The sequence below is a fragment of the Tyto alba genome, unplaced genomic scaffold, assembly GCF_018691265.1.
Source record: "Tyto alba isolate M040663 unplaced genomic scaffold, T.alba_DEE_v4.0 Super-Scaffold_1000006, whole genome shotgun sequence".
Classification (NCBI taxonomy): Eukaryota; Metazoa; Chordata; class Aves; order Strigiformes; family Tytonidae; genus Tyto; species Tyto alba.
The window spans coordinates 8354228-8379630 of NW_024881272.1; the positions used below are offsets into that span (position 1 = coordinate 8354228).

A 25403-nucleotide genomic window follows, 5' to 3' on the forward strand; every position below is an offset into this window, starting at 1 on the left:
TCCACAGCCTCAAGTACTTAGTGCAAAACCAACTTCTTCGTATCCAGTACATTGTGGTACCTCCTGAAAATCTTCAGTTTTTCTGGTATACTAGTTTGTAATAAAGGTGTAAGCTGTATGTCATGCTCTGTGCTGATCCCCAGGCTGTAGGAGAGGAGGGTGCTGCTAGGTCCAGGTGACTCACGGCAGTTGTTAGCTCAGCTTGCACCACAGTCATCAGTCACAAAGAGTATCTGTGGTGTGAGGTTGATATTCATCACCAGTTTACTAAAATGTTGCTTAATACCCTAAATTAACCATATCTCACCAGGGCAAATAACTTTACATTGTGGATAGTAGAGTATTTCAGCTGTTAGGAATGTGTTGTGCTTGCATGAAGCTTTTTCCATTCATAGATTTCCAAAACTGTCATAATGACTGTAGATAGTCCCCTTGGGAACTTTTGACAAGAAAACATCAGCTTTTTTCTCCCACAATCTAGAAATCTAGTGGAAATTGGGAAAAAAAAACCAAAAACAAACAAACAAAACAAAACAAAAACAAAAAAAAAACCAAAAACAAACAAAAAACCCCAAACAAAACCCAAACCAAAAAAAAAAAACAAAAAACAAAACCAACCTACAAAACCAAAAAACCCCAACAAATAGTTCTCTATCAGTGGAAGTTCCCTGAATTTCCTTCTTAAGTCTCAAGGAAATACGACTCTTGTACAAAGTTCATCAAGCAGTATTTTAAGCTATTTATCAGTATCTGATGTTGGACATCCTCGTAATTCCTGGGGAGAGCCTGAGCTCTGTGGCTGTTTGTTGGCTGACATGACTGCCCGTGGTTGTCAGTGCCTGGGGAAAGAAGACGTCTTTTTCAGTCCAGGCTGTGGGTGGAACAGCCTTCACTTCATGAGCAGAAATGCACCTGAGAGCGTGCATTTTGTTGAAGGGCAATTTTTGGGGTAGTGTCTCTCTGAAAGGTACGGGAGGGTTTCTGATGCTGGTGGAGAACCATTGTTACAGCACTTTTTGAGGGCCACCATTGGATGCTTTGGTTTATTATGTAAAAAGACTTGGACAGGGTAGTTTAAAAAGGAACTTCGAATTTGCTGTTTGTATTCAGAGGGAGAAGCTCTTGAGTTCCATCATTGACTGCTTGTACAAATGTGTATTATTGATTCCTCCAAGTCTTTGAGATGATGATGAGGATTGTCTCCACAAAATCTTTACTTGGGTATTCTTGAGGACAGTTTTCAGGTAGCTGTTCTTGCCCTAGATGAGATTTAACAGAAGCAATCTGGAAAACTTGCTTACACCAGCAGAAACAAGTCAGCTTTTGGATGCAGCTCTCTGAAGGTGTACCTGCAGTCTCTGGATAACTTAAAGAAATTCTGTTTTCTCAGTCCTTCTCTAGTCTGACAACTTCATTCTTTGATTTCTAAGATCAGTTGACTTTTATTTGCAGGAAAAGGTAAGAGGGGAATTCTTCAGGAGTCTAGAGAGAGCTTTGGTGAGGAACTGTCAGACTGTCAAATGGAAAACTGTTGCTTAAGACTGTCCCTCTGATCAAAGGAAGCTTTATGCTTATGGGAAACTTTTGCTTCACTGTTTCTACATATGCCTGTTGTGTTCCTGTAAAAAAGAACTTTATGTTTGTCTAGTTCCTCCGTGACACTCTTCAGTTTTATTACATTTTCTGGTGCTTCCTGTGTCTATGAAGATACTGACTTTAGCTTTATAATTATTTTCTTCAACTGTGCCTTGAGGCTGCTGTGTAGAAAATGTTAAGTTAATCTGTCTAGAATATCGTTATGCTGCTGGTTTGTTTGGAAAACATTGTGCCGACTGCTGTTACCGGCATGGATTTTGGTGTGGGCCCAGCTTTGAGTAGAAGGTTGGACTAGAGGCCTCCAGAGATTTCACCCTAAATCGATTTAGTTTATGTAATAAAGAGAAAACTTGAACTTCAGAATGTCTCTTTTACTTTTTAAATGGTGTGAAGGTTTGAGTTACAATAGGAATTCTTGGCCAGTTAGTAAAGCTCATGCTAATTGCTTACCTCTGCCATGTTCTTGTGGGCTATTGGCAAGTTCACAGATGTAGCTGGGGAAAAAAAAAAAAAAGGAGTAGTTCTGTTCTGGGGGAGTTTACTCCATACATCCCATTGAAAGGATCCTGTAATCTATTTACTCCAGAAATGTGGTCAGAAGTCAATGGATGGTTTTACTGAAGTAGTGCCATGTGAAGAGACAAATGGCATGTACTTCTAAACATGCATCCCTGTGCTCTGAAAGTCTGCTTTTTGTATGTATTTTCCCTTGAACTGCATCTCTGTTGTGTTTCTTAATATCTCCTGGCAATGGTGTTTTTCATTAGGGACTGGTTGGTTGATCTAGTTAGCTTCTCCCCTTTTTACCCCACTTCCTTCATGTTCTTTGCTACCTGTCCCCTGAGAGTCGTACATCTGCCTGGGGTTTATTTCCTTTTTGTCTCAAAAGGGAATAAATGTGTAGTGCTTGTGTACCTAGAGCTGCTCACCTTTAGAAAGTGCAAATGTACAGGTTGCCCATGGCCGATGTTTAGTCAGAAGTGATGATGAAGCATAGTTAAAAAAATCTATTGGGTGATTCTGCATTGGTTTTGAGTTGAACTCTTGGCCTTTTTAACTTTTAAAGGTCTACAGTGTCACTCAGTCTTCGGAAGTGTGGACTATCAACATAAAAGTTTTCATTCAAACCCTTTGAATTGGTTCGGCTGCTGAGGAAATAGGGTGGAGAGGAGGGTGCCTTACTATACCTGTTACTCTCCAATTGGTGAATATTATCATGGAGAACAAACACAGACTGGTGTGCCAGATCTTCCTCTGCAGGAAGAAAAAAAAAAAAAAGAAGACTGAGAGAGGAACAATGCATGAATTTGTATTGAATGGGAATTTAAGTTTGTCCATATAAATAGATTGTCATCTCTTTGACTTTTTTGGAAAGCTGTGTACATAGTCATTTGATGCCTGCAATTGTTTTCAGTGGATATCTTCCTGTTGAGAAAGGATTCTGTGGTGGCTGCTCTGTGAAAGGAAAACTTCATTGTTTGTTGAAAAGCAATAAAGTTTTTACAGGTGTATTACTTGTCTCCTAGATGAAATAGCCCTTATTTTCTTTTTGTTCTAACTCCTTTCTTTCTTCTTTTCTTTTTAAAGAAACGATTGAAAGCAGCAGAAGCAGAAAGCAAGCTAAAACAAGTGTATATACCCAACTAGTAAGTATATTTTTGTATTGTTTTGTTTTCTATTTCATTGTAGAGGGTCTGGTGTAGCAATATCCATGGTCTGCCAGTATTATATATTTGCTTTAATTAGAAAATGAGAGACATAGTTGAACAAACATGTCAGAGAACTATTAAATTAGGTTACCAATGTAACAAACCTTGTGCTGATGCTTGAATTCCTTTGTGTTTTAGCCAAGTTAACGCTAACCTCCCTGATGCTAATAAACAACTAGGAGCCCTGTGGAAGAAAGCACAATAGCTTTAGTAGTTCAAAGATGGCTAGAACAAAGCAGCACTCCTCCCAGTCTGCTTATGCTGCTGCTTATGGGTGTGCAGAAGACAAAGCTGTTCCCACACCCTGACCTTCCGCTTCTCCAACACAGGGTATTTCATCCATGGGCAGCAGAGGACTTTCCCTTTGGGGCTTTCCTGGTTAGGATGCTGTGCTGTCATGTAGCTCATTTCCTTCATCCTGTATAATGTTCCCATCCTGCAGCAACTGTTACTTATCTTCTAATTTTATTTTTATACGGACTGGGAGTTGGGGACTTGGTAGCGGGTCAGCACAGTCATGAACAAAAGGGTAGCTAATTAACTGCTCAGTAATATATGTTTTTATTAATTTTTGTCATCAGTGGATCATCAGTGCACGGTTGTTTCCCCATGTCATTTTGATATATGTAAAAATGTATATATAGAAGTACATTAAAAGTAGTATATAATGATATATAATACGTGTGTGTATATATATTTTTTAAAATCTTAGTAAAATGTGTTTCTTCTCTTGCATTTTTTCTGCATAACCCAGTCAACAGTTGTTACAGTATGGAACATCAAATCTCCCCTGTCCTTTTTCTTTTCAACTTTCACTCCCGGATGCATTCCCATGTGTATTACCCCAAATAACTCTTACTCTTTTATGCTATCTCCTTTCAAATATTTAGAACTTCTACCATGCATTCTATTACTTAACGCAAAACTAAGTTTTACATACTTAGCTTGCAAGACAGTCCCTTATTTCTTGTGAAAATAGTGGATCCCTGATTTCTTTTTTGCTTTGCAATATGTAGATATCTCTCAGGTGAATTTACTAAAAATTAGGTGTAATATTTAGAGGGAAACGAAATAGATTTCCTGTCGTGCAATTTTCAATAGTATTGCTTTCTGTGGATGGTGTTACTCTGCAGGGGGACACTGGACATCAAATTAAACATGAATTCACAATATGATAAGCTTGTAAAGCAAAATCCAGTGTAATTTAGACTGCAAATGCAAAAGGATATTGCAGACGAGAGCCTGGTAGTCTTGCTGTTGCTCTTGGATTATAATGTGTGTAGGCTGTGCTTTGTATTTGAAAGGTTGTGGTACTCGCTTGATAATGGCTGTCTGGAGTGGTATCTTATCCCTCAACACTGTATCTCAGCAAGATAATTCTTGTTGCTATCTAGAGAATATAATGAAATCAGCAATTTACCTCTCTACTTCAGGAAAAGACTTCTGTCTCCATCCGTGTGGTTGCTATTTTTATCTCTGGCTTTGATTTCCAGTCACAGTTGATTTTTGTATGTTATACCTTAACTTACATATTGTTTAATTGATAAAATGAGTGTCAAATTTTCTTCCTTCTTCAATCAGCAAAAGTAGCAATTGCATACGTGACTTATTTAATCCTACATAAATGCTTCTGCAGCTTTTTTTGCTATTAATACCTCCAAATGTGGCAACAATTAATTATTCTAAGATTTTTGGATTGTTTCTACTCCAGTTTCAGTACAAGGTCTGGCACATAGGGAATGTATTGCATCTGCATTATCTTGTGACCTAGAAGATTATGTTCTTGGCTTGTAATAGCAATACATGGTGTAAGGATCTAAATATCGATGTTATTGATTTGCCCTTATCATGTTACTGAGCCCATTCCTGTTTCGAGGCTTGAACCATAATGATCCACTTGTCACCTCGAAAATAAATTACTTGATGTAGGCTGTCACAAGACCTATGCAGAAGCATATCAGCTGATTGAGTGAAGCCTATTCTAACAATAACCGGTGTAAAATTGTTTGCAAAGAGAGACCCGGGAGGATATCAGACTAAAACTTTTTTTTTTTTTTTTTTTTTTTTTGGGTCTCTGGCAGCCTTCCACTGTTAGGACTCTCGTTTGTTCTGTGATGTTAATAGGAAAATCTAGGGAGAAGGGAGGAAAATAATAAGAAAAACAATAGAAGTGATCTTCAAAGGTTATTTCTCATGTTGTGGACATATTATACAGTGAAAAATAACAGCTCTGCATGAAGCTTTATAGTTGGTATTTTTTTTAACTTGAGACTGTGCCCAGAATTTCGTAAGTGGATAAATGAGGCATGCAGAGTCATACAGGTAACTGATGTGAGGTTATCAAGTCCTAAACCAACATTCTATATATTGGAAAAATATTTCCGTCCTAGATATTGGACAAATATTTATGTGCTCCTTCCAAGACCAGCCCTTCTTTCGGGACAGACGTCTGTAGTTGATGCGACTGAATCCAATGTTTGTATGCAACCCTTAGGTTGAAGAGCTCTAATGTGCTTTCCTGGTGAAAGGAAAAAGTGAAATCAGTTGAATTCTGCATTAAGGAATTACTGAAAAAAGTCTTTCCATTGTTTTCTGTAGCAATTACGCTGTCAGTGGGAATGGTGTTAAATAAAGCAGCAGCGGAAGCCTGAACGCACGAAGAGATTCCATGTTCTTGCAGACTTCATGCCATCCGCCAGTGTGAATGCGGAGACCTTTCTTGTTGCAGATGTAGTCTCAGTCTCTTTCTCCTTCTAGTGCATACCCAAGCATATTCTTCAGGCTGTTGTGGATGTTACTTTCTGGTTTTACTTGTCTTACAGCCATCATATGTACTAGTTACTTGCTTTTTTTGATTACAATCTGCTTGTATAGATGGTGCTTTTTGGGATTAGGACATCTGCAAATCATAAAGGCTGAGACATAAAATGTTGTGTGGCTTTTCTCTCTTTTGCTTTGATCCAAGTGATATCAGAAGGGGTAAGAATAGAAAGGGAAGAATGAAGTGCTCCACACAATCCCCAGTCTCCAAAATGTATTGATGTAAAATGTAAATTTTAAATTATATCTGTAAATGTAAATTGATACATTCTACTTACAGCATTTTATCTGAGAATCTTGAAGCACTTTTAAAGCTGCAAAAGCTGCCTCACAAACACTTGTAGGGAAATATTCTGTCTACCCTGCCTCTTTTTTTAAGTGAATAGGGAAACTGAATGAATAGGACAAAGCTTTGGATGATTACAAGGGGTGACTGCTTAACAAGCTGAAGATAATTCCTTTATCTGTTTCTTGGTTGTCCTCTGCCTGAGGAGCAAGACTCTTTGCCTTCTCTGTTGAATTGTGCAGAGGTCCATTGCACTGTGGAAAACTTAAAGGTTCAATGCAGTTCTTTCTTTTGTAGCTGTGCTAGCTAAAATAGCGATCTTCAACATTTTGTTGAAGAAGGCTTCTAATTTTCAAAAAGAATTGTTTAGCAGTCATTAGACCTCTTCTAATAAGTGGATATTTACAGTAGCCTGGAGAGTTGTGAGGAGAACTCACCTGTCTGTTGTCTGAATAAGGAATCCGGACACTTGCACTAGAGGTAGATGGCATAAATGTTCCTTACAAAGGCTTAAAATTGTTCGTATTTCTGAGGCTTTATTTCTTAATTGTTCTGCTGCATCTAGCACCACTATGGTTTCTTCAATAACAGGAAACATTCACCAATTGTGTTCAGTTTATAGTTATTTTTAACAACTAAAATTTTACCCTTGTGCTATGTGCGGTCCAAATGCTAGCCAGTCTATAGCGAGGGGATTTTGAAAGTGTTTTGCGTGGCTCAGGATTAACTTCGGGTTGGGCAGGGGCTTCAGTCCATGATGGCTGGCTTCCCGTGCCGCCTTTGTGCATGTGCTTTATCAACTTAATCTCTTCAGTTGAGAGTGATCTCCTGAAGAATACAGCCCAGAAACCTGTGCTTCATGATCCCTGTTCCAGCATAACTGACTGCTCGAGCGCAGTTGAGACCCATTGAAAAGACTTCCACTGCTGATATAAGAACTGGAAATGATATCTTACAGCACCATCAGTATCCTCACTACCTTACTTACATCTTTGACTTCAGCTTCATTAATTGCTTAATGATTCATCCAATTATTCATCTAATTCTCTTTTTAATAGCTGTAGTAGGCTTTGGTGATATCAAACAAGTTTAATTAACATATCATCAACAATGAAGAGCTTTTTGCTTCTCATATGATGAAAGCATTAGCTGCCTAAATTTTATTGTTACTGCCCCTGTGACACTCGACCTTAGGTTTGGAGCAGGGCACGTTCTGGTGCTTGTTGCAGCTACGTTAATTGTACTGTTCCAGAATCCTGAAGTGAAGTTACTGACACAAATGTAGCATGACAATTTTGTGATCAGTGTGGTGTGGTGATCAGCTCTCACCCGTGCATCCCTTTCACTTGTGTATAAAATACAAGTTTAATAAAGTTGTAGAGAGGACAGCAGAGTCAGGCCATCACCCTCCTTTCTGCACATGATCTTAGTACTTTGGATGCGCGTGCCAGTGCACGCAGTCTTGTTCTCAGCTAACTGTTTACAACCAGACACGTCAGGGCTCCCTGGCATGCTGCTCAGAGGAAACAAAACCTTTTTGTGTGCCTTACTGATGGATTTTCAGACTGCTTTACTGCCTTTTTCAGAGAATAAACCGACATATAGAAGGGAAACAATATACATGATATTGAGCCATAAGACCTGGAGTGGAGACTTAGTTTTCTTTACTTCTGTCTGTTGAGCAACACTGCTTGTAACAGTGTGCATCTGTGAGGACTGTTTGTTTTGCAGCATCTTGGTAATGTTTGCACATGGAGTTTGCTAGTGAATCATTGGCAAAAGTTCTTTTGCAGTAGGTTACTATAGTGACATCCCAGAGTGAAATGCTGGGTAGCATGAATGTACCTTCTTTCAACTTTCCTTTTGTTAAATGTGTGTGCAGATCTCCTGCCATCTGTGGTGTCAGAACTTCGTGCTGTTCTGATAAACACCACGAAACACTTTAATCCTTGTTAAGAGCAAGGCAAATTAATAAGCAAAAGAAGAAAACCTAATCAGGCTTGTTAATCTAAATGCCTTGGGTTTTTTTTTTCCCCCCTCTTCTCTGCTTCTTTTGGGTTGCATATGGGCTGCTAAGCATACTGAAGGAACAAACTATTTACAGTATTTCTGTGCTGCTTAGTCTCCTAGCCTTTCTCTTCTGCAGAAGAGCCCTGAACTTACAGCAAGGAGCACCATCAGAATGCTATCCAAAGATTTTCTTGGACTGAGCAAATACTCTTACCTCCTTATGCAATGTGTATGTGGTCCTTGTAGGTCATTCACAGCAGAATCTACTTTGTTTCTTTAGAAACGGGGCTTTACCAAGCTCTGTATCTCGATACCTGATCAGACATTTTCAGCTGAGGAGAAAGATGACCTCCTGGCTTTGAGGACAGTATAAGCTTTCCAGTGGCGTTTGGGTTTGTTCTGGAGCTACAAAGGCCAGTTTTCTTCACAGTTCAGTCACTTGGAACCCCTTTGCTTTCAGGGGTCATTGCTGAGAACATGAAACTTAATATTGATGCTTCATTAGAAATAAATTAATTTGGCCATATTCCCACAATGCTGTTTTTGCAGCGCTAGCCGGAGTGATAAGTAATAAATATTCTGGGTCACTGAAATCAGTGTGACTCCTGTGTCAGTGTGCAAGTGATATGTAAGTAAATGCATTTTCGGAAAGCTGTTTTGTAAAGCCCATTTTAAGATATTTCTGCTTGAATAAGTGGATTCCAAGTCATGAGTTTATTAGTTGGAAATAAAAGGAATATGCCAACTCTCTTCAGTCTTCAGGTAAGAGAACATGGGTGAAATGTAACTGGCACAAGTCTGCCTGCTTTTTGTTGCTTTTGTAAGCTGAGCTCCTAACAGCACCTAGGAGCCTTTGCATGTTTTATAAGCTCTGGGTGTATTCTTCTTTGAAACTTCTTGTGTGACTTCTCCCATTTTCCTCCATTCCCCAGAAGTTCTGGCCCTGCAATACTGATTCTTTATCCTTCTTGTTCCTTCCCATGCCAAGGATTTTTTTGAATGCCTCCTTTTCCCCCTCAGATACCTCTTCCTCTGCAGCAATTTTGTACTATTCCATACTACTCCCTATGCCAAGGTTTTGTTTGCCCTTGCATTCTCAGCTCCTGACAGTAGCTTCCCCCTCTCCTTTCCCCGAGTCAACATTTTTAAGAGTATACGGGTGAGCTGAGGTGATTCAGATGTCGATATATTAGAATGTATTAGTGACAGCCATCAGTGCATTTCTTCCTCTACAGATGCTAGGCTTTCAGACTTTTTCCATTTAGTAGAAACCTAAATGCTTTCTACTAGAAGCACAGAGTATAGTTAGAGACTTGTCAGAAGTCTCATCTTCATGAAAATCTCTGTATAGGCGCTACTGTCCAGAGATTTTGTTCAATGTGTCAGGTGTGTTTGTGTGAATTGTGGCTACATGATACAAACCTTTGCAGTAAGGCAATGTGGAAATATTTGTGACTGCAGTCTAGAGTTATATTTCCCTGAATAAGGCAGGGGTTGCCCTTCCTCTGCCTACGTCTCCTGCTCTGCCCCCCAGCCTGCTGTTTGGAGATTTAAGTAACATATGCCTCATGTTGTGGACTTAGATCTGCAGGTGAGATCTTTTTGTCACCTAGATAGAATGTCTGGCCTCACTGGTTTATTGTTTTTAAATGGGTTTGGACTCTTGAAAATGGCATCTAACAGTTACTATAGTTATTTTTATTATCAGTGTTATTTAAATATTATTGGAGACCGTGTGTTCATGGAAGTCAGATTTCTGGTAAGTACAGCTCATTCTGGAAGCCACACGATGAACAAAACTTGAATCTTCAAACATTTTGGGCCGTACTTTTGAAAGTCAAGTAGGAAGTTGCATGCCTTGATTAATGTTTGTCCTCCTTTTTGCTTTGTGTTTTAAGTAACAAGCCAAACCCCAACCAGATCAATGTAAATAATGTCAAACCAGGAGTGGTAAATGGTACTGGAGTGCAGGCACAGAACACGGGAGCAGGACGGGCCTGTGAAAGCTGTTATAGTAAGTGACATGCCAGTATGGCAGTTGTGCAGAGAGAGCGTGAGTGCTGCGTTGTGAACAGTAAAGTAAAAGCTGTGTTGTGGTGGGAGGTGGGAGAGGCAGCCTTGGAAGGGTGGAGGGACAGAATTTGACATAGCAGCATTTAAGCAAAGTTTGGGTTTTTTTTTTTTTAGTTACTGGTGTTACATTTGTAAATAGAATTATGAAATACTAAAGGGGGAGTTAGTAAATGTCCTGTGTAATTGCAAGTAGCTACTGAGCAAAGACTGAAATCGCCAAGGTGTGAATTTGACAGTTTTTTCATAATTTTTTCGTAGATTTCAAAATATATAATATCCTTGCATTTGGTCTGCTCCCTGATACTAATATACTGAGTTCTAATGATTGTGCTCCTTTATGGGGAGCCCTTAGAGATGCTGGAATGTAGGACTGTACGAGAAGTAGTCACAGATTTTGTACACTCTTATTAATGTAGGGGGAGTTCCTGAAGACAATCTTCCTGCTCTCCCATGCTCTGCAGAAATTGTTGTCTACCAGTCTTGCAAAATGAGAGCTTTCAGTTTCATCGGCAGGGAATTTTCCCATCCTACTAGTTGTTTATTTCTGTTTGTATTTTAAAAGGTGTTTATATTTGTAATTAATTCTGTTGAAACCACATGTATATTTAACAGTGGTGATGACATTGAAGCCATCATCAGGTGTTTAAGGTCTGCTTGAGCTTTGCACTGGCTTTGTGTGAGTGGTTTTTTGTGATGGTTCTAAAGAGAATAAGCTCTGAAAAGTGATCCTGTTTAAGGATATATATAATTTCCACCTTTGTTATCTCTAGCCACACAGTCTTACCAGTGGTATTCTTGGGGTCCCCCTAACATGCAGTGTCGCCTCTGTGCATCCTGTTGGACCTACTGGAAGAAATACGGTGGCTTGAAAATGCCAACACGGTTAGATGGGGAGAGACCAGGACCAAACCGCAATAATTTGGTAGGTATCTGCAAAACAGACTGCTCGGTGCTCTTGCCGAGGAAGCTAGATGCCATGATATCTAACTACTTGTTTGCTGTTCTTAAATATTTAACAAGAAGAAGAATGCCCTCAGCCTCCATTGTTGTCCTTGCGTTTGGGATTTCATGTCTTGCAAAATTTGGCATGTTAACTTTGGCTATGAGTAATTTGTTGCCAAGTACTGCCCTGAGAAAAAAAAAAAACCATCATTTGTTTAGCAAACTAGCCATCAGATGCATGGGATAACTTAATGAAGATGGAAAAAACTATAATGCCAGCCAGTGTTTCTGGTATTCAGTTTCCATGATTTTTGCTGTAGGGGGAAGAGAACTTTTTTTTTTTTTTTTTCCATAAAGGAATTTATTATTTCCTGAAACCTGTTTCCTTTCCCAAGGCACATTCAAAATTAGATACCCCAAATAGCTAGTGGCTTTTTAGAGATCCCTTATCTTGTTTTTCTACTTAATCTTTTTTTTTTTTTTCCTTTTAATTCATCCTCTTTTCTTTTGGATAGGTTTGAGTAAGCACTGTATCAGCTTCTGTTTAATTTTTCCTCTTTTATTTAAAAAACAAAATTCTCAGAATTTTTCTGAATTTGGTGGAAGTTCAATCTGGAAGCATCCTACATTGAGCTGATTGGAAAAAGTGGCTGCATTAAATGGGCAGAAGGATAGTTAGTGCACACTGTACTTTGGTCTTAGATTACTATGTCTTTCCTCTTTCCTAGTCTTTGCTGTCATTCCCTTTCTTTTTCTTTCGTTCAACCTCTGTTCTCTCTAGGCTTTTCTTTGCCCTTTGAAGCTACTTGATTTTTGAGATAACTGCCAGGTTTTATAAGCCTTATACCTCGTATTTGTTAATTAAAAAGTATGCAAAAAGTCAGAGAGGGGAAAGCCTTGTTCTCCCCAAACTGAAATTTCTTCCTGTTTTCCAACCATGAGCAGGTGTGAAATAATCAGGTACTACTACTCTTTTTATTCTATTGGTTGACTTTTCATGAAGAAAATACTGCTTTGGCTCTCTGTAGTCAATACATGTCTTTCAGTAGTATTATTTATTACATGAAGTGAATAACTCTCTAATTGACAACTCTGTAAATGCTTTCATTGTTCAGGGTAAGATTTAAGACAGATATTCTTGCAACTTTGGGGCAAAAACATTCTTGCATGCTGTAAGTTTGCTTTGGGAAGTTCATGTGTGATGTATATTTTAGCTGTGCAGATACTTTCTGATGTTGCAAACTATTTATATCATTTGTAAGAAGTAAAGAATTGTATATCCAGAGCAACTCTTAGCACCCAAAGTTGGAGAGTTTTTCTGTTGACTCTTAAGTATTAAATCATGTGATAGCATCAGTAACTGCTCCAGGTCTGGCTTTTGGGTCAGTGCTTTAAAATTTGGGACAGCACAGAAATAAATGTGAAGAGAAAATGTTTACCTTGGTTTTATCCTTTGAGATATTTTGGAAGAAAATTCCAAATGTTGATGGGTAAGATTTGGGAAATGGGGAGTAACTGGGCTGAAACTATTTTCATCTGCAATACTGCTTCAGTTCTTATGTCTGTGAATCAGTAGTTGAAAGTGTTTTTATATTATTTATCTTCTTTAACACTATACTTTCTAATAATTATTTTTTAGAAACCATATATATTTTTCTTTCTTTTAGAGCCCTCATGGTGTGCCAGTACGAAACAGTGGGAGTCCCAAGTTTGCTATGAAGACACGACAAGCTTTCTATCTCCATACAACAAAACTGACAAGAATTGCCAGACGTTTATGTCGAGATATCTTGCGCCCTTGGCATGCTGCAAGACATCCCTATCTGCCTATTAACAGCGCAGCAATCAAAGCAGAATGTGAGTGGTGATGCAGCTGGGACCTACTTGCAAAGGAGCCCTTTGAGATTCCTTTCCTATAAAATTTGAGTTGCAGCTTCTTGAGATGCTCTCTTGCTTGTAGCTAGTGGTTTCACAAAATCTAGCTATACTTACAGAACATTCTGATTGTAGGCCAGACAAATAACTTTGAAAATTCATGACTTGTTTGATTTAAAATATTCATGTTTGCTATTATATTCAACGTTCTCTTGAATTTGTGTCCTATTGTCATTGCAACCTGCAAACTTTCTTTTAATTGGAAAGCTCTTTCAGGGCACTTGAGCAATTCGTTTAGTTTTGCTCTAATGTCTAAATGTCTTTACCCTCTAATTATTTTTCTTTGTTTTACAGGCACAGCACGTTTACCTGAGGCATCAGAAAACCCATTGCTATTAAAGCAAGTGGTTCGAAAGCCTTTAGAAGCAGTACTCCGGTATTTAGGTATTAAAAAAAAACAAACACCACCAAACACAAAAAAACCCAACCAAACAAAAAGTGCTACTAGCTAATTCTGCTAACCATTTATTTTTCCATTTGGTTCTGGATTTAGATGCTGGTTCTGGATTAAAAAAAAAACATGAAAACCTTTCCATGAACTTGTCCTTTTTCCTTTTCCTACTTAATTTGACAGACCTAGTGGCTCAGCGGTCTACTCCAAGTTCATGGCTCTGTGTCAGAAACTTTTTTTCAAGAGAAGGGAGGGATGTGTTTGCTGTGGCTTCTGATGTATGTGGAGACGAGTTACCATCTGCTAATGGAGGCATGAACATAATGTTTTGGGAACAATTGGTCAGCCTGTTGTTGCAAATTTTGGGCTGTCTGAAGCCAGTTCTTACAGTTGGGTCCTCTAAGAAGCCTCTTGGGTTTAGGACAGCTCTGTGTTCCACAGCTTGTGAATCAGTTGCTGGCTGTTCTGTGCTGGATCTAAATAAGGGGACTATACTCCCATTCTTTACTTTTGTTGTTGTTATGGTTTTCTTGAAGACTTGGGCTTCATCAGCTGATCGATGATGGGGGAGTACTGAGTAGCTCTGTCCAGGTCCTTGGTGTAAATTTTAGGTTCTAGAAGCATCTAAAGTGATGCTACATGACATGCCATCTCTGACTACAAATGAATGCAAAATCATTTTCCCTAGTGTTGCCAATTGCTAGGGATACCCTGAAGACACGTCTCAGGTTGTTACAGCAGTCTGAGTCTAACCACAGGAAGCTAGCTTGGACAGTGGTACTTTGAAGGCTTCCAGATTAACAAGGAAATTGCCTTTTTGCTATGATCAGAAACGCTGGAGCTGATTTTATGTTTCTTTGAACATTTTTGTTGATGAAATATTGTAAGACTCAGGATTTAGAGAATATTTACTGCTTCTTTGAGCCTTGTACTTCTACTGTATACTAATGAGATACACAGTTTGAGAAACCTTTGGATACATATAGTACAATCAAAGAAAGCCAGTAAAGGGAGAAGTTTTGCTATTGGATAAAATCCAATTAATAGTTGTACAGAATGTAGCAGTAGATTTTGAGATTTCATTAGCACTGTGTCAGGGTCACCATTTAACTGTTGAGCTGGGAGAAGAGGGAAAGGAATGGAGGGAGGCTGATAGACTGGTGAGAAAGTATTTTTGGAGGTGATGTGCTCAGTGTGCTTTAAGTTTTATGTTTCTCGGCTGTTGAGGCTGTGAGAGAAAAACTCAATTGAAGCTCCCATTTGCTGTTGCTTGTAACTTTCTCACAATCTTTTAAGTTGAACAGTGTGTGCTTGATCTCAGCCTTGGCCAAAAGTTTGAATTCAGACTCTGTCTGTTCCTTATGGTGATGCTTTGAATCCTCACTTGTTTGGCCAGTTTAGAAATTGTATTTTTTACAAACCTTGCAAAACTGGCAAAGTTGTAACTGTAAGGAGTGTAGAAATGTTGCATGACTGCTCAGAGATGGCTTTTAATAAAGAGCACCCCAAAATGATCCCAGATTGTTGGAGAAGAGCTTTTTGGAAATAGATACAGAGTGCTTTTGTTATCAATTTTTATTTTAGGATAATATTGTGACATTGGTTTTAACATCTTCAGTAGAGGTGAATTCATAAATATACTTAAAATGCTTTATATAAATAGCAATCTCCAGTCAAAATTATCGACTGAGATAGTTTGTCTATAAGGGGATATATACTTAGTCACCTTGGAAGTTTGCAGGTTGTTTTTAGATTTACAATTCCAGTACCTTCTCTAACAAAAAAAAACCCCAACACCTTGCTGTTTTACAACAGAGTCTCATCCATGTCCTCCGAAACCAGATCCTGCAAAGAGCTTATCCAGTTCTCTCAACAATCTGACTCCTGCTAAGTTTACGCCTGTCATTAATAATGGGTCCCCAACTATCCTGGGAAAAAGAAGTTACGAACAACACAATGGAATGGATGGTAAGTATTTTTCTGCAATGTATATTGTCTGTATAGGCTTTTTCTTCTGTCCTCTTGGTATACAAGGAGATTATTTAAAAGTATAGTCCTTTATATAAAGTCCGAGTTTCTTATTCTTGAGGGAGGCTAATTTTTTCCTTTTGCAAAAGTCACTTGTCCCATTCCTTCTCCTGGGTGACACACATGATGTGTACTGCCTGGGTGGTGCATGCACGTAAAGCTGCTGTGCTAGTGGAACTCTGCCTAGCTTGACCAACCTTGCATATGGGATAGTGAAGGAGAAACTTCCCTTCAAATTTTAAGTGAGTAGTATGAAGAAAACCTTTATAGTTTTTTCCAGTCATGTCTCCTTTTTCTGTTGAGGTTTACAGCTTTTTAACCTGTAGGTAGTAGCCGTGCCGTTCCCAGGTGGCTTTGTAACATGTGGATCACCTGGCTTTCAGCAAAGCTGCCAGAGGCTGCATGCCATTGAGAAAGGCAGGCTGCTGCTTAGCGAAGGGAGGCAAACGTGCCAGATCTGGCGTGGCATAAACCTGCTCTTGCCTTGTGCAGAACCAGGGCATTCACTTTTGTTGGCCCTGTCACTGAGCACCTCTGTGCAGTGGAGTTTGGACTTCATCTCCTCAAGAATAAAAGGCAAGGGGAAGGTGTTTGAAGTGGGAGATAGTTGCGGGATGTTCCTGCCACGGACTTCAGGGCTCTGTTCTGAAGAGTTGCTCTTGCCTGAGAGTGTCAGGGAAGAGAAAGTGCAGTCTTTTTCTCAGATGAGGATAAAAGGGTCTGTTCAAATGGTCTTAACAGGAGTGAGAACATGGAGGGTAGCTCTCCTCAACAGGGGAAAGAACAGTTGGTTTAATGGTGACTCTGAGCAGGGAGGGAGATACAGAGCATCCTTCTCATTTTTTACCTTTAATTTTAACTTTCTATGTGGCTTATCTGAAGTATAATTACAGACATTTGATATCTTATTATTTGTGTTTTAACATTAAGAACTTTTTAAATTGCTGCTGTTCAGGTTGCTGATGTGATGTTTTTCTCTTTTCTGTTCACTTGTGCTCTATCAGGCAACATGAAGAAGCGCCTGTTGATGCCTAGCAGGGGTAAGACCTTGAAGCTGCGCTCAGCTTATGCTAGGAGAGTTGATTCTTAGTTTCATCTGCTGGCTTGTCTGTGCTTTGTGGCTAATGAGTCTGTGTGCACCTTCTGTGTAATGTCTAAGTGTTCCTTGGGTAACCATTTCCACCCATGGTTATGCTGCTCACCTTCCAGGCTTTTCACATGCAGACAAGTCATACAACCATACTGAAGACACGAAGTTCTGTGTTCAGAATTGATTACTAATTCCTCAAGTTGACAGAACAGTTTTCCAGCAGTTTTGTGGAACTGCTGAAAGCTGCTGTGGTGGTTAGTTTGAAACTAGGGGTTGTTTCACTCTTTGACTTCGAAGAAATCAGTTTCACGCGTCCTGAGCTACTTCAAATATGCTTCAACTGAAAGAAATAGAAGACAGTATTCACATCGAGTCCCAGGTTCAAGCCTCTCTATTTTCCACTGTGAGTGGACAGTCTCACTGGTGAGACACTGTCTGCACGTTCTCTACTTGCAGTAGAAATGGTTTTTGGAATTTCCACAGGTTTAAAATTAATCTGACTACTGAATGGACCTCAGAAGCTTTAGTTTGTGATAATACAGGAAACATACATATGATGTCACTTAACCAAATTCAATGGAACAGACCGATTTTGAATAGTTAGGATATACCAATGTCTTCGTGAGACAAGCAAACATGAAAACTTAAGCTTATGTGTTACCATGAAATGGCTGACACTGCATGCCCTGATGTTAAGCTTTGTGTTTAATGGCTGAGACAGTGGATGACTGTTACCAGTATTTACATGCATGCAGGTATAAGTGCATGTGGAGAATACAGTAAGAATGAGGGCAGTGATCATTCTATTGTCTTGCTGTCTTGGGGAATTTATACCTTGATATTGTGTTGCTGAGTTTTTCATGTGCTTTTTAACTTTTCTGTTTGGGGAAGAATAACAAAACCCTGCTGCCTGAGTCAGTTTGGCTTCCTCAGGAGCTTTGTCCACTAATGAGGGATGTAGAAGTGGAGTAGTAGCTCACTGAATTTCCATAGCTCCTAGAGACTACCTGCTTACAGGCATGCCTGCTGCTCCCTGCTAAATGTCCTCATCATCAAGGGGACTGCTGAGTCACTCAGCAGATGACACACTTCTGAAGCTCTGAGATGTTGTGGCCTAAAGGAAGGAAGTAAAAGAAGAACTGATCCTTCCCTCAGGAAGGTACTCTCTGCATAGAGCACTGGACTTGATAACCTGAGACCATTTGCTTGCTGGAAATGGAGGATTCTTATTTTAGAGTTTTAAAATGTCTGTCAGCTGGTACACAGATTTGATTAGATACATTTCAGTCATAACTCTTGCTGGAGCAGTTTGCAAAAAGAAGATTTTGGTGAAGTACCTGTTCAGTCTCTTAGGAATACGTGTTTCTCTGAAGCATATGTGCATAGTTCTGCCAGGGACTGGCTCTCACCAAGCGCCTGCTACTTTATCTGCTCGATCTGTTCTCAGCCAGCCACTGAAATACTTGGAGTAGTATTTGTTCCTATAACCGCTAGCTAGCGGAGTACGATTCAGTCCCAGAATCTGTTTACCTGCTGGGGTAGTGAGTGTTAACTAGATATTTCTGCGAGCAGTTCAGCTTAAACTTGTTGGTTGATATTTATTTGTGAATGGAAAATGTTTGCCACACTTCAGTTTCAACATCTGGAATGTTTTCTGACCTCGGTTTGCTAGAAGCTTTGCCAAGACAGAGAGGGAAGGAAACCATCTGCAGGGAAACAAGGTTTAAAGAACTTGGAACAGGGAAGCAGATGGTGGAAGTTTGGATCTATTTCTGGCCTGGAGCCAGTTTATATGCCAGTGCCACTTTGCACTGGTTCCCAGTTGCCTTGCATGGGAGGTGGTAAGCTTTGCTGGCTCTGGGCATGGCTAACACTGGTTTCCTGTGCCATGCCAGAACTGGGAAGTAGTGCTGAGACTTCTCCTTGGATCTGGATGGAGTCATACAGGCTTGCTAGGTTGGGGGGGCTGCTGGTTGGAAGGGAGAGGAGGAGGTCAGAGAAGAAGAGCACCAGTTGGAACCATTGTGAAGAAGGGGTGAACGGCAGTGAGAGTGATGAAGCCTTGTGAGTGGAATTTAGGAGCCAGTGAGTTAATGTAAACAGACTGAAATAAACCCACCTATCCAGAATGACTGATTTTTTGATTATAACTGATGTAAAATAGAAGAAAAAGATTAATGGAGTAAAACTGAATTGTTATAACCAGTCAGATTCTTCATTTATATAGCTTCTATAGATACTACTGGAAATTGTGGGTGGTTTCTTTGTTGTTTTTATGTTCTTCTTTCCCCTTAGTGATACATGGTGGCATACTGGCTGGTTTGGGTCATTGTAGGAGTGTACTGCACAGAAAAGCTGTTGTTAAGATGACTGCACAGAGGCTGAAGAATATTATTTCTGCACAAATTTAGATGCAGGAAGACACTTTCTTCACCTGTGTTGAAATAGTTTTCAAGGAAATGTTAACCAACCTCAGTGTTATATGACTTATCTGGGTTTTTTTCTGCTTCTTGCTGATGTGCTGCATTGGTGGCACCTGGAAGGTATCTTATGGTTTGGACGGACAGGTCACCGTGTGAAAGTCTCTGACATAAGGCAGTGGACAGCTATTACTGTGGGCTTTAGCTGAAGTCTCTTTGGTGGTGATAAAAGTGTTTTGGTGCTGGGCTATTACTTCCAAACTCATGGGAGAAATATGTATACGGTAAATTATGGCTGGTTGCTGAGCTGATTGTGTGTGATGAGTTTGTAAGACTTTCCTCATGGCCCGATTGTAAAGCAATATAAAATCAAGAGATTGCTTTGCAGGGAATGAGCCAAGTAACAGCTTGTATTTTTGCGTAGTATAAAGCAAGATCCGTGTTTATACATATATATTGGTGGTCCGGTTTCTAAGGCATTTAAATTCTCATGGATCCTGCTGCCATCATTTAGAATTATGTTGTTTAACATTGATGAAAATTTAACTGTTCATGTAGGTTTTTGGGTGTTCCTTCAGGCAACACTGCTGGAAGATTTTCATCCGAGTCTCTACCACCCCTTGGTATTTAGGAAGATGGGTAGTTGGTGGTTAGAATTCAGCCATCATAAAAGTTAATCAGTGAAACACCTTGATGAACATTTCTGGATAAATGGAAACACTATACCTAAATGTCCCCAAACAATGACTGAGGGTGGAGGGGTTAGAGGTGGAAGACCACCTAGTCTGTGGGCAGATGCAGGTTGGTCAGGTTGAACTCTGTGAAGAGAAGTAGTAACGGGAAGTGAGGAAAGGCTGGGAAAAGGGGGGAGCCTTGGCGGTGGGAGATCAAGGCAGGAAAGAAAAGGAGTCTGTTAGTGGGCTGCAGCCAGAACTAGTTAAAACTAATTATGGAAATGTTGGAAATTGCTGAATTTAAGAGTACTTCAGATTTGTCCTTTGGAATTTTGTTGTTTGTTTGTTTTTTCTCTTGCTACTTGTAACTCCAGCTAAGTATGTTTAACTTTTCTTTTCTGACTCAACCCTGTTTAACCCTAGAGAGCTGAACTTTTTCAAGCTTCGAATATAATTTGTCTGGCCAGGCATCTAGAGTTTTGACTGGTGCTTGAATTCCAAGAACAGGAAAATATTCTTAATCTCATCTCCCCTCACTACCTCCACTTTATTTTATAAGAGCATAATCCTTTCATCTATTTTGTTTTCCTCTTCTTTAAATTGCATTGAAGGTATCATTAGGCATACAGTGTCATTCCCAGCTCTCCTTCAACGTTAGATTAGCATGGACAAATTGCTGCAGGATCCTATTTTTGGAGCATGAAAAGTACATGGAGTCTCATAAGCTGTCAAATACAGTGAGATGTTAAAAAATTATTATTTTATTGTTTTTCACTAATGTTCTGGAGCTTGACTGATGATATTTGCCATGAAACTTCCTCTAGAGAGGTAGAGAGGATGTTTTATGTTCCGGACCCTGTTTACTTTCTTCCTTACAGCTATCCAGTATGGAGTCTGTGATACTTGTCTATGCAAATTCCTACTGGGGGAAGGGAGGGGGAGCATTGTTAGATTTTTTTTCCTACCCCCCCCCCTTTTTTTTTTTACACCATGTTAGCTTTCATCTAATCAGATTTGTTTTTCAGGGTCATCACATGCACTCTAAAATTGGCAGAAAGAGAAAGAACATGAATGAGTAGCTGAAATAAAGGGAAGGCTTTTGCCAGCAACAAACTTGTGTTGCTAAAATGGCAGCAGATCGAATGCTGAAAATTGGAGAGGGTTTACAGAAGAGCCATGAAAACGGTGAAGGGACTGGAAAACACACTGTGTAATGGAAAATGCTTTTATCAAAGTGGAAGTTGTAGATGTTTGTCTCTGCTGACAGGAGCAGCAGAAGTGTAATAATAGAGGGCTTTTTAGTTTAGCTGGGAATGGAATAATGAGCTGCAGTAGCCAGAAGGTACAGTAGAAAAACTTTGGCTGGAAACAAGCTGCAAATTTTTGAGTGAGGTTAATTAACTGTTGGAATACCTTGCTTCTGCTACTGGGGGTTTCTAAACCAAAATGGAATGTCAGTCTAATTTAGCATGTTCTGGTTTATTGTTTCTCTCCTCCATTTGGAGAAATGTGAATGAACTCCCAGAACTGGAAGCATCCATCAGCCTAACATGGCACTAGTTTAATTATCAAGAGATGAGCATGAAAGTAGAAATACTGTTCTTGGTCAAAAGCAACTATCAAAGTGGGAATATAAGGAGGTTTTCTGACATCAGCTATGTAGGTGACCAGACTTACCTCAGAGGTTTTTTTTCTGGCTGACTTAGACCTTGCAGAAAATTTGGATTTAAATGTATGCATAAATTGCATTTAAAATCTGCCTTTATCAGCAGTGGCCCTGGCTGCCCTTCCAAAGCTGAGAATAACCAGCCAAAGGAAATCTACCCATCCAGGAGTGACTGTAGAAACCAAGGAGTATTGGTCCTTTAATGAATAATGGGATACGTGGGGTACTGGGGAAAAGTATTGGCTTCAGCTGTTGATATCCAGACCAGAGTAATGCTGACTAGTATCAAGAGAAAAAATGTTCAGTGGTACTTAAAAGAATGACTGTTTCTTGCTAGCAGCAGCACAGCTGGGAAGAATGGCAAGTTGCTTGAAATGCTTTTTGGAGACCCCCAAGAACCGTGCGCCTGTGCAACTTCCTTGCTTTAGATTATGGGGCAAAAGTGCAGAATATTTGGGGGAATTTTACTTATGATTTTGTGTTCAGATGTTAAGTGAAACTTTTTTTACTTGCCATCACCTTAGCCATGATACTGTGATTAGTTTCTTTTGGTGGTGTTGTGGAGAAAGATCTGGAAGTTAAATCAGGAGACGGGCACCATGCTCTACGGATCAACTAGTGAAAACCATTTCATTTATGAGGGATGGCATGGAGTAAGATGCAAATGTTGAGTGAGTGAGAGGAGAGTGCATATCCCAAGGCAATAATAGGGAGCAGGTGTAATTAGTATGAGAGGAAATGAATGTATAACAAAGCAAGGGCAGAATTGCAAATGCCCTGAATAGTACAAAGCCTGAGTTTGTAATTAAGTGGAATCTACATGTGTGATACATGCCATATATACACACACACACACATATATGTATGTGATTTATAATACTCCCAATTCTAAGAACAGTGAATAAGTCAGTGGTTTCTAGTTTACATAGCTTGGATCAGCAAATCCTAAAGCACTGAGGTGCATGGTTTTGTTGCCTCTGGTTTTAACCAGTTAAAAAGCGTGTTATAGCCAGACAGAATATACAGTGATACTCTTTTAGGAATGTGGATGTATAGTATTGGTTGGCTTAACACCAAGATAGATGGATAGCTCTCCATTGTCAACATTCTTGTCCAAGAGTAGCTACTGACTCACTGTAGTTGGATGTCACTGCCCAGAAAGTATTGGTAGGGTCCTTGAAGTACTCTTAGCAGGAGGTAGAGCTTTGCATGAACAAACACATCATCTGAGGTACTGTGAAGCAAATTAATGTGAACTGTTAGACCAAGCATTTTAGGAAGTACTCTCTGAATCCAGTGTGGTTAATGTGCAGGGATTAGTGGAAGGAGGTGGGTAATGAACCACTACTTAATCGTCCAGAATTAGAACTCCTCTTTGTGGAATCTCTCCTTTAGAGTTGCTGTTTGTTTGACATCGTCTTGAGTTTATCTGTCCAACAGAGAACTGTGATCACTTCTGTGTTTCATTACCACCAAAACAGTCTGTGTTTCTGTATTTGTTGCATGGGGCCGGGCTACTGTATTCTGACCTATGTGAATCTTTCCTTTTTTTTTAACCTCGAATCTTTTTTTTCCTTTTCTTTTGCCAATCTTGGTAGGAACTTACTTAGGTAAGTAAATTGCGATTTTAACATTGTTTTTATGTACAACAGAATGTTAAGAAAATGTTAGTCTAGGTGGAGTTTGATACAATTTATGCTCTGTTCTGCTTGTTGCACATGCATTCCTGAAAGTTTACAGCCTTCGATTGTTAGAAGGTGGACACTCAATCTGCCAACAGTGGTAACACACTCTTGGCAGTTTAAGAAAGAGAGGGGTACTAAAACGTTCTTACAGGCTTGCAAAAACTGTATTTGTGTATATGTCAACACACAGAGACTACTTCAAGTGAACCAGTAACTTGGAAGTGAAATCCTTGTTCATCAAGCCTCATTCATGCATGAATTTTTGTATTTTTTTTTCTAGCTTGCTCACAAATGTGGTATTATTGATGTTTTTGTAACTGCTGGGAAGGATGGAATCCCAGGAGGTGAATTACTTTTGGAAAAAGAAAATGCATATGAAAGGAGTGTATGGATTTTTGAAAGCAATGTATTTTAGTATAGTAAACTTGCTGGTTGTGGAAATGTGTGTTAAATTCTCTATGTTCATTGTGACCGAAGATGTGTTTATGAATGTTACTGCATATTGCATGTTCTGCATGGTACTTCTTTTTGGTAAACAGAAGTTAAAAACAAAATGCCATCTGTGACTAATCGCTTGATGTCCTGATTGGTTTAAAAAAAGAAAAGAAAATATGAATTATGTTAACGTGAGATGAAGAACCTATATTTTTGTGTGTGTGGTGGATATACTGAAGATTGGATTTAGTAAGTCTGAGTATAAATTCAACAACTCCAAGTCACGTCCAGCAGCTGGAAGCTGGGCTCCTCTTCCTCCTTGGTAGTAGGATCAGCTCTGTATAGACTCCTTGTGCCAAACTGTGAAATGGTCTGTAAATATACAGGCAACGGTGTGTACATTCAGGCATGGGGAAGCACTGGAAGGTTTCTGCCCAAGTAGAAAACTGGCCATGGTTGGTGCTTACGCTGCAGCTTCTTGATGCTTGCTGTATTAACTTCGTGGCAATATCCCTGCACGTGTGTCTGCACTGGACATGCTGCTGAGGGGTTGGGCTCTGCTCCTCCTCGACGTGGCAGTTGTGTATTGTGGGGAGTCGGCGAAAAAGCAGGCTGGGTTTGAGCAGTGGGAGAAATTTTTGAATGCTACCATTCAGACGCTGGGGTCCTCTCGCTGGACTTGCAGGGGATGGGACTGGATCAGGAAAGAGCAGGCATGTCTGTTCTCAGGCTTCCAGTGGGACCAGACGTGCTGGTTTGCTTCCCATTGGGAAATTAGATTCCCCCACGCCTCTCTGTGTTGTCAGGTGCCAGCTATCTCTACTCCCACAGCAGGCTCTTGGGGCGGTGCTCTAGTCGCTGCTGGAAATACAGCTATTCTCTCATTTTATTTTTTTTTTTTAACAAATCAGAAGGCATTAGATTGAAATGATAAGAGATTGTTGGAACAGAAACAGGTTGGTTAACTTGGGGTGGTTCCCCCCATCGCCCAAAAGATAAAACAAAGCTGCAAAGTTAACAGTCATAGGAGACTTGTTTTGCTGTTTGTAATAGTCCTTCCCCATCTGCATTTCTTTGGGTGAAAGTATATTCATCTGCAGCTTTGATACTTAAGAATGAAAGGATCATTAGGATATAGTAACCTGCTGTGACTGGTTTTGAGCCAAAATCTCTGTAATTGTGTTTCTGATTGAGGAACAGTTCTGAGGTCTTTGTCACTAAGTTGTGGGGAGTGGAGGCATGCTCTGAGGGTGTCAATTAATCTCTGTACTGTGATTAGGTGTTTTATTGCCATTTCAGAAACATTGTAGACTCATCTGGCAAAGGACATGTATGCCGATCTGCAGATAGACCTTCGATTTACCTTGTCTTAATTTTATCTTCTGGGACTTCTTTATTTCAGTGTATAGAGGAGACTGGCAAGAGGAATTGAATGTTAGGAGATTTTCTGGGTGGGGAGGGGTTTCAGTGCTGTGGAAAAAAAAAAAAAAAAAAAAACATTTAATCTTGAATTTTCAGAGTATATTTCAATTTCTTTGGCTTCAAGGGAGTGGAAGACCTGTTTAGATTCATCATTGTAGACCTTTACACTTAGTGGCTTTAAAGATTTGGTGAATGCTGAAAACATCTTTTTTTTGTTTGTT

General features: G+C 39.7%; 1 protein-coding gene across 3 annotated transcripts in view; it reads left to right on the plus strand.

Annotated features, from left to right (window-relative positions):
- The window catches only part of MTA1 (metastasis associated 1), an 86816-nt gene that overhangs the window by 49201 nt on the left and 12212 nt on the right, over window positions 1-25403 (plus strand). For 2 of the 3 annotated variants that reach the window (XM_042806831.1, XM_042806837.1), the window contains exons 11-17: window positions 3184-3242; window positions 10320-10435; window positions 11265-11416; window positions 13104-13293; window positions 13666-13755; window positions 15578-15730; window positions 16795-16830. In XM_042806831.1, coding sequence (XP_042662765.1) covers window positions 3184-3242; window positions 10320-10435; window positions 11265-11416; window positions 13104-13293; window positions 13666-13755; window positions 15578-15730; window positions 16795-16830 — 796 coding nt within the window. Of the gene's footprint in view, window positions 1-3183; window positions 3243-10319; window positions 10436-11264; window positions 11417-13103; window positions 13294-13665; window positions 13756-15577; window positions 15731-16794; window positions 16831-23238; window positions 23251-25403 lie in introns of all 3 variants that reach the window. The other variant, XM_042806824.1, reaches the window with a different exon arrangement.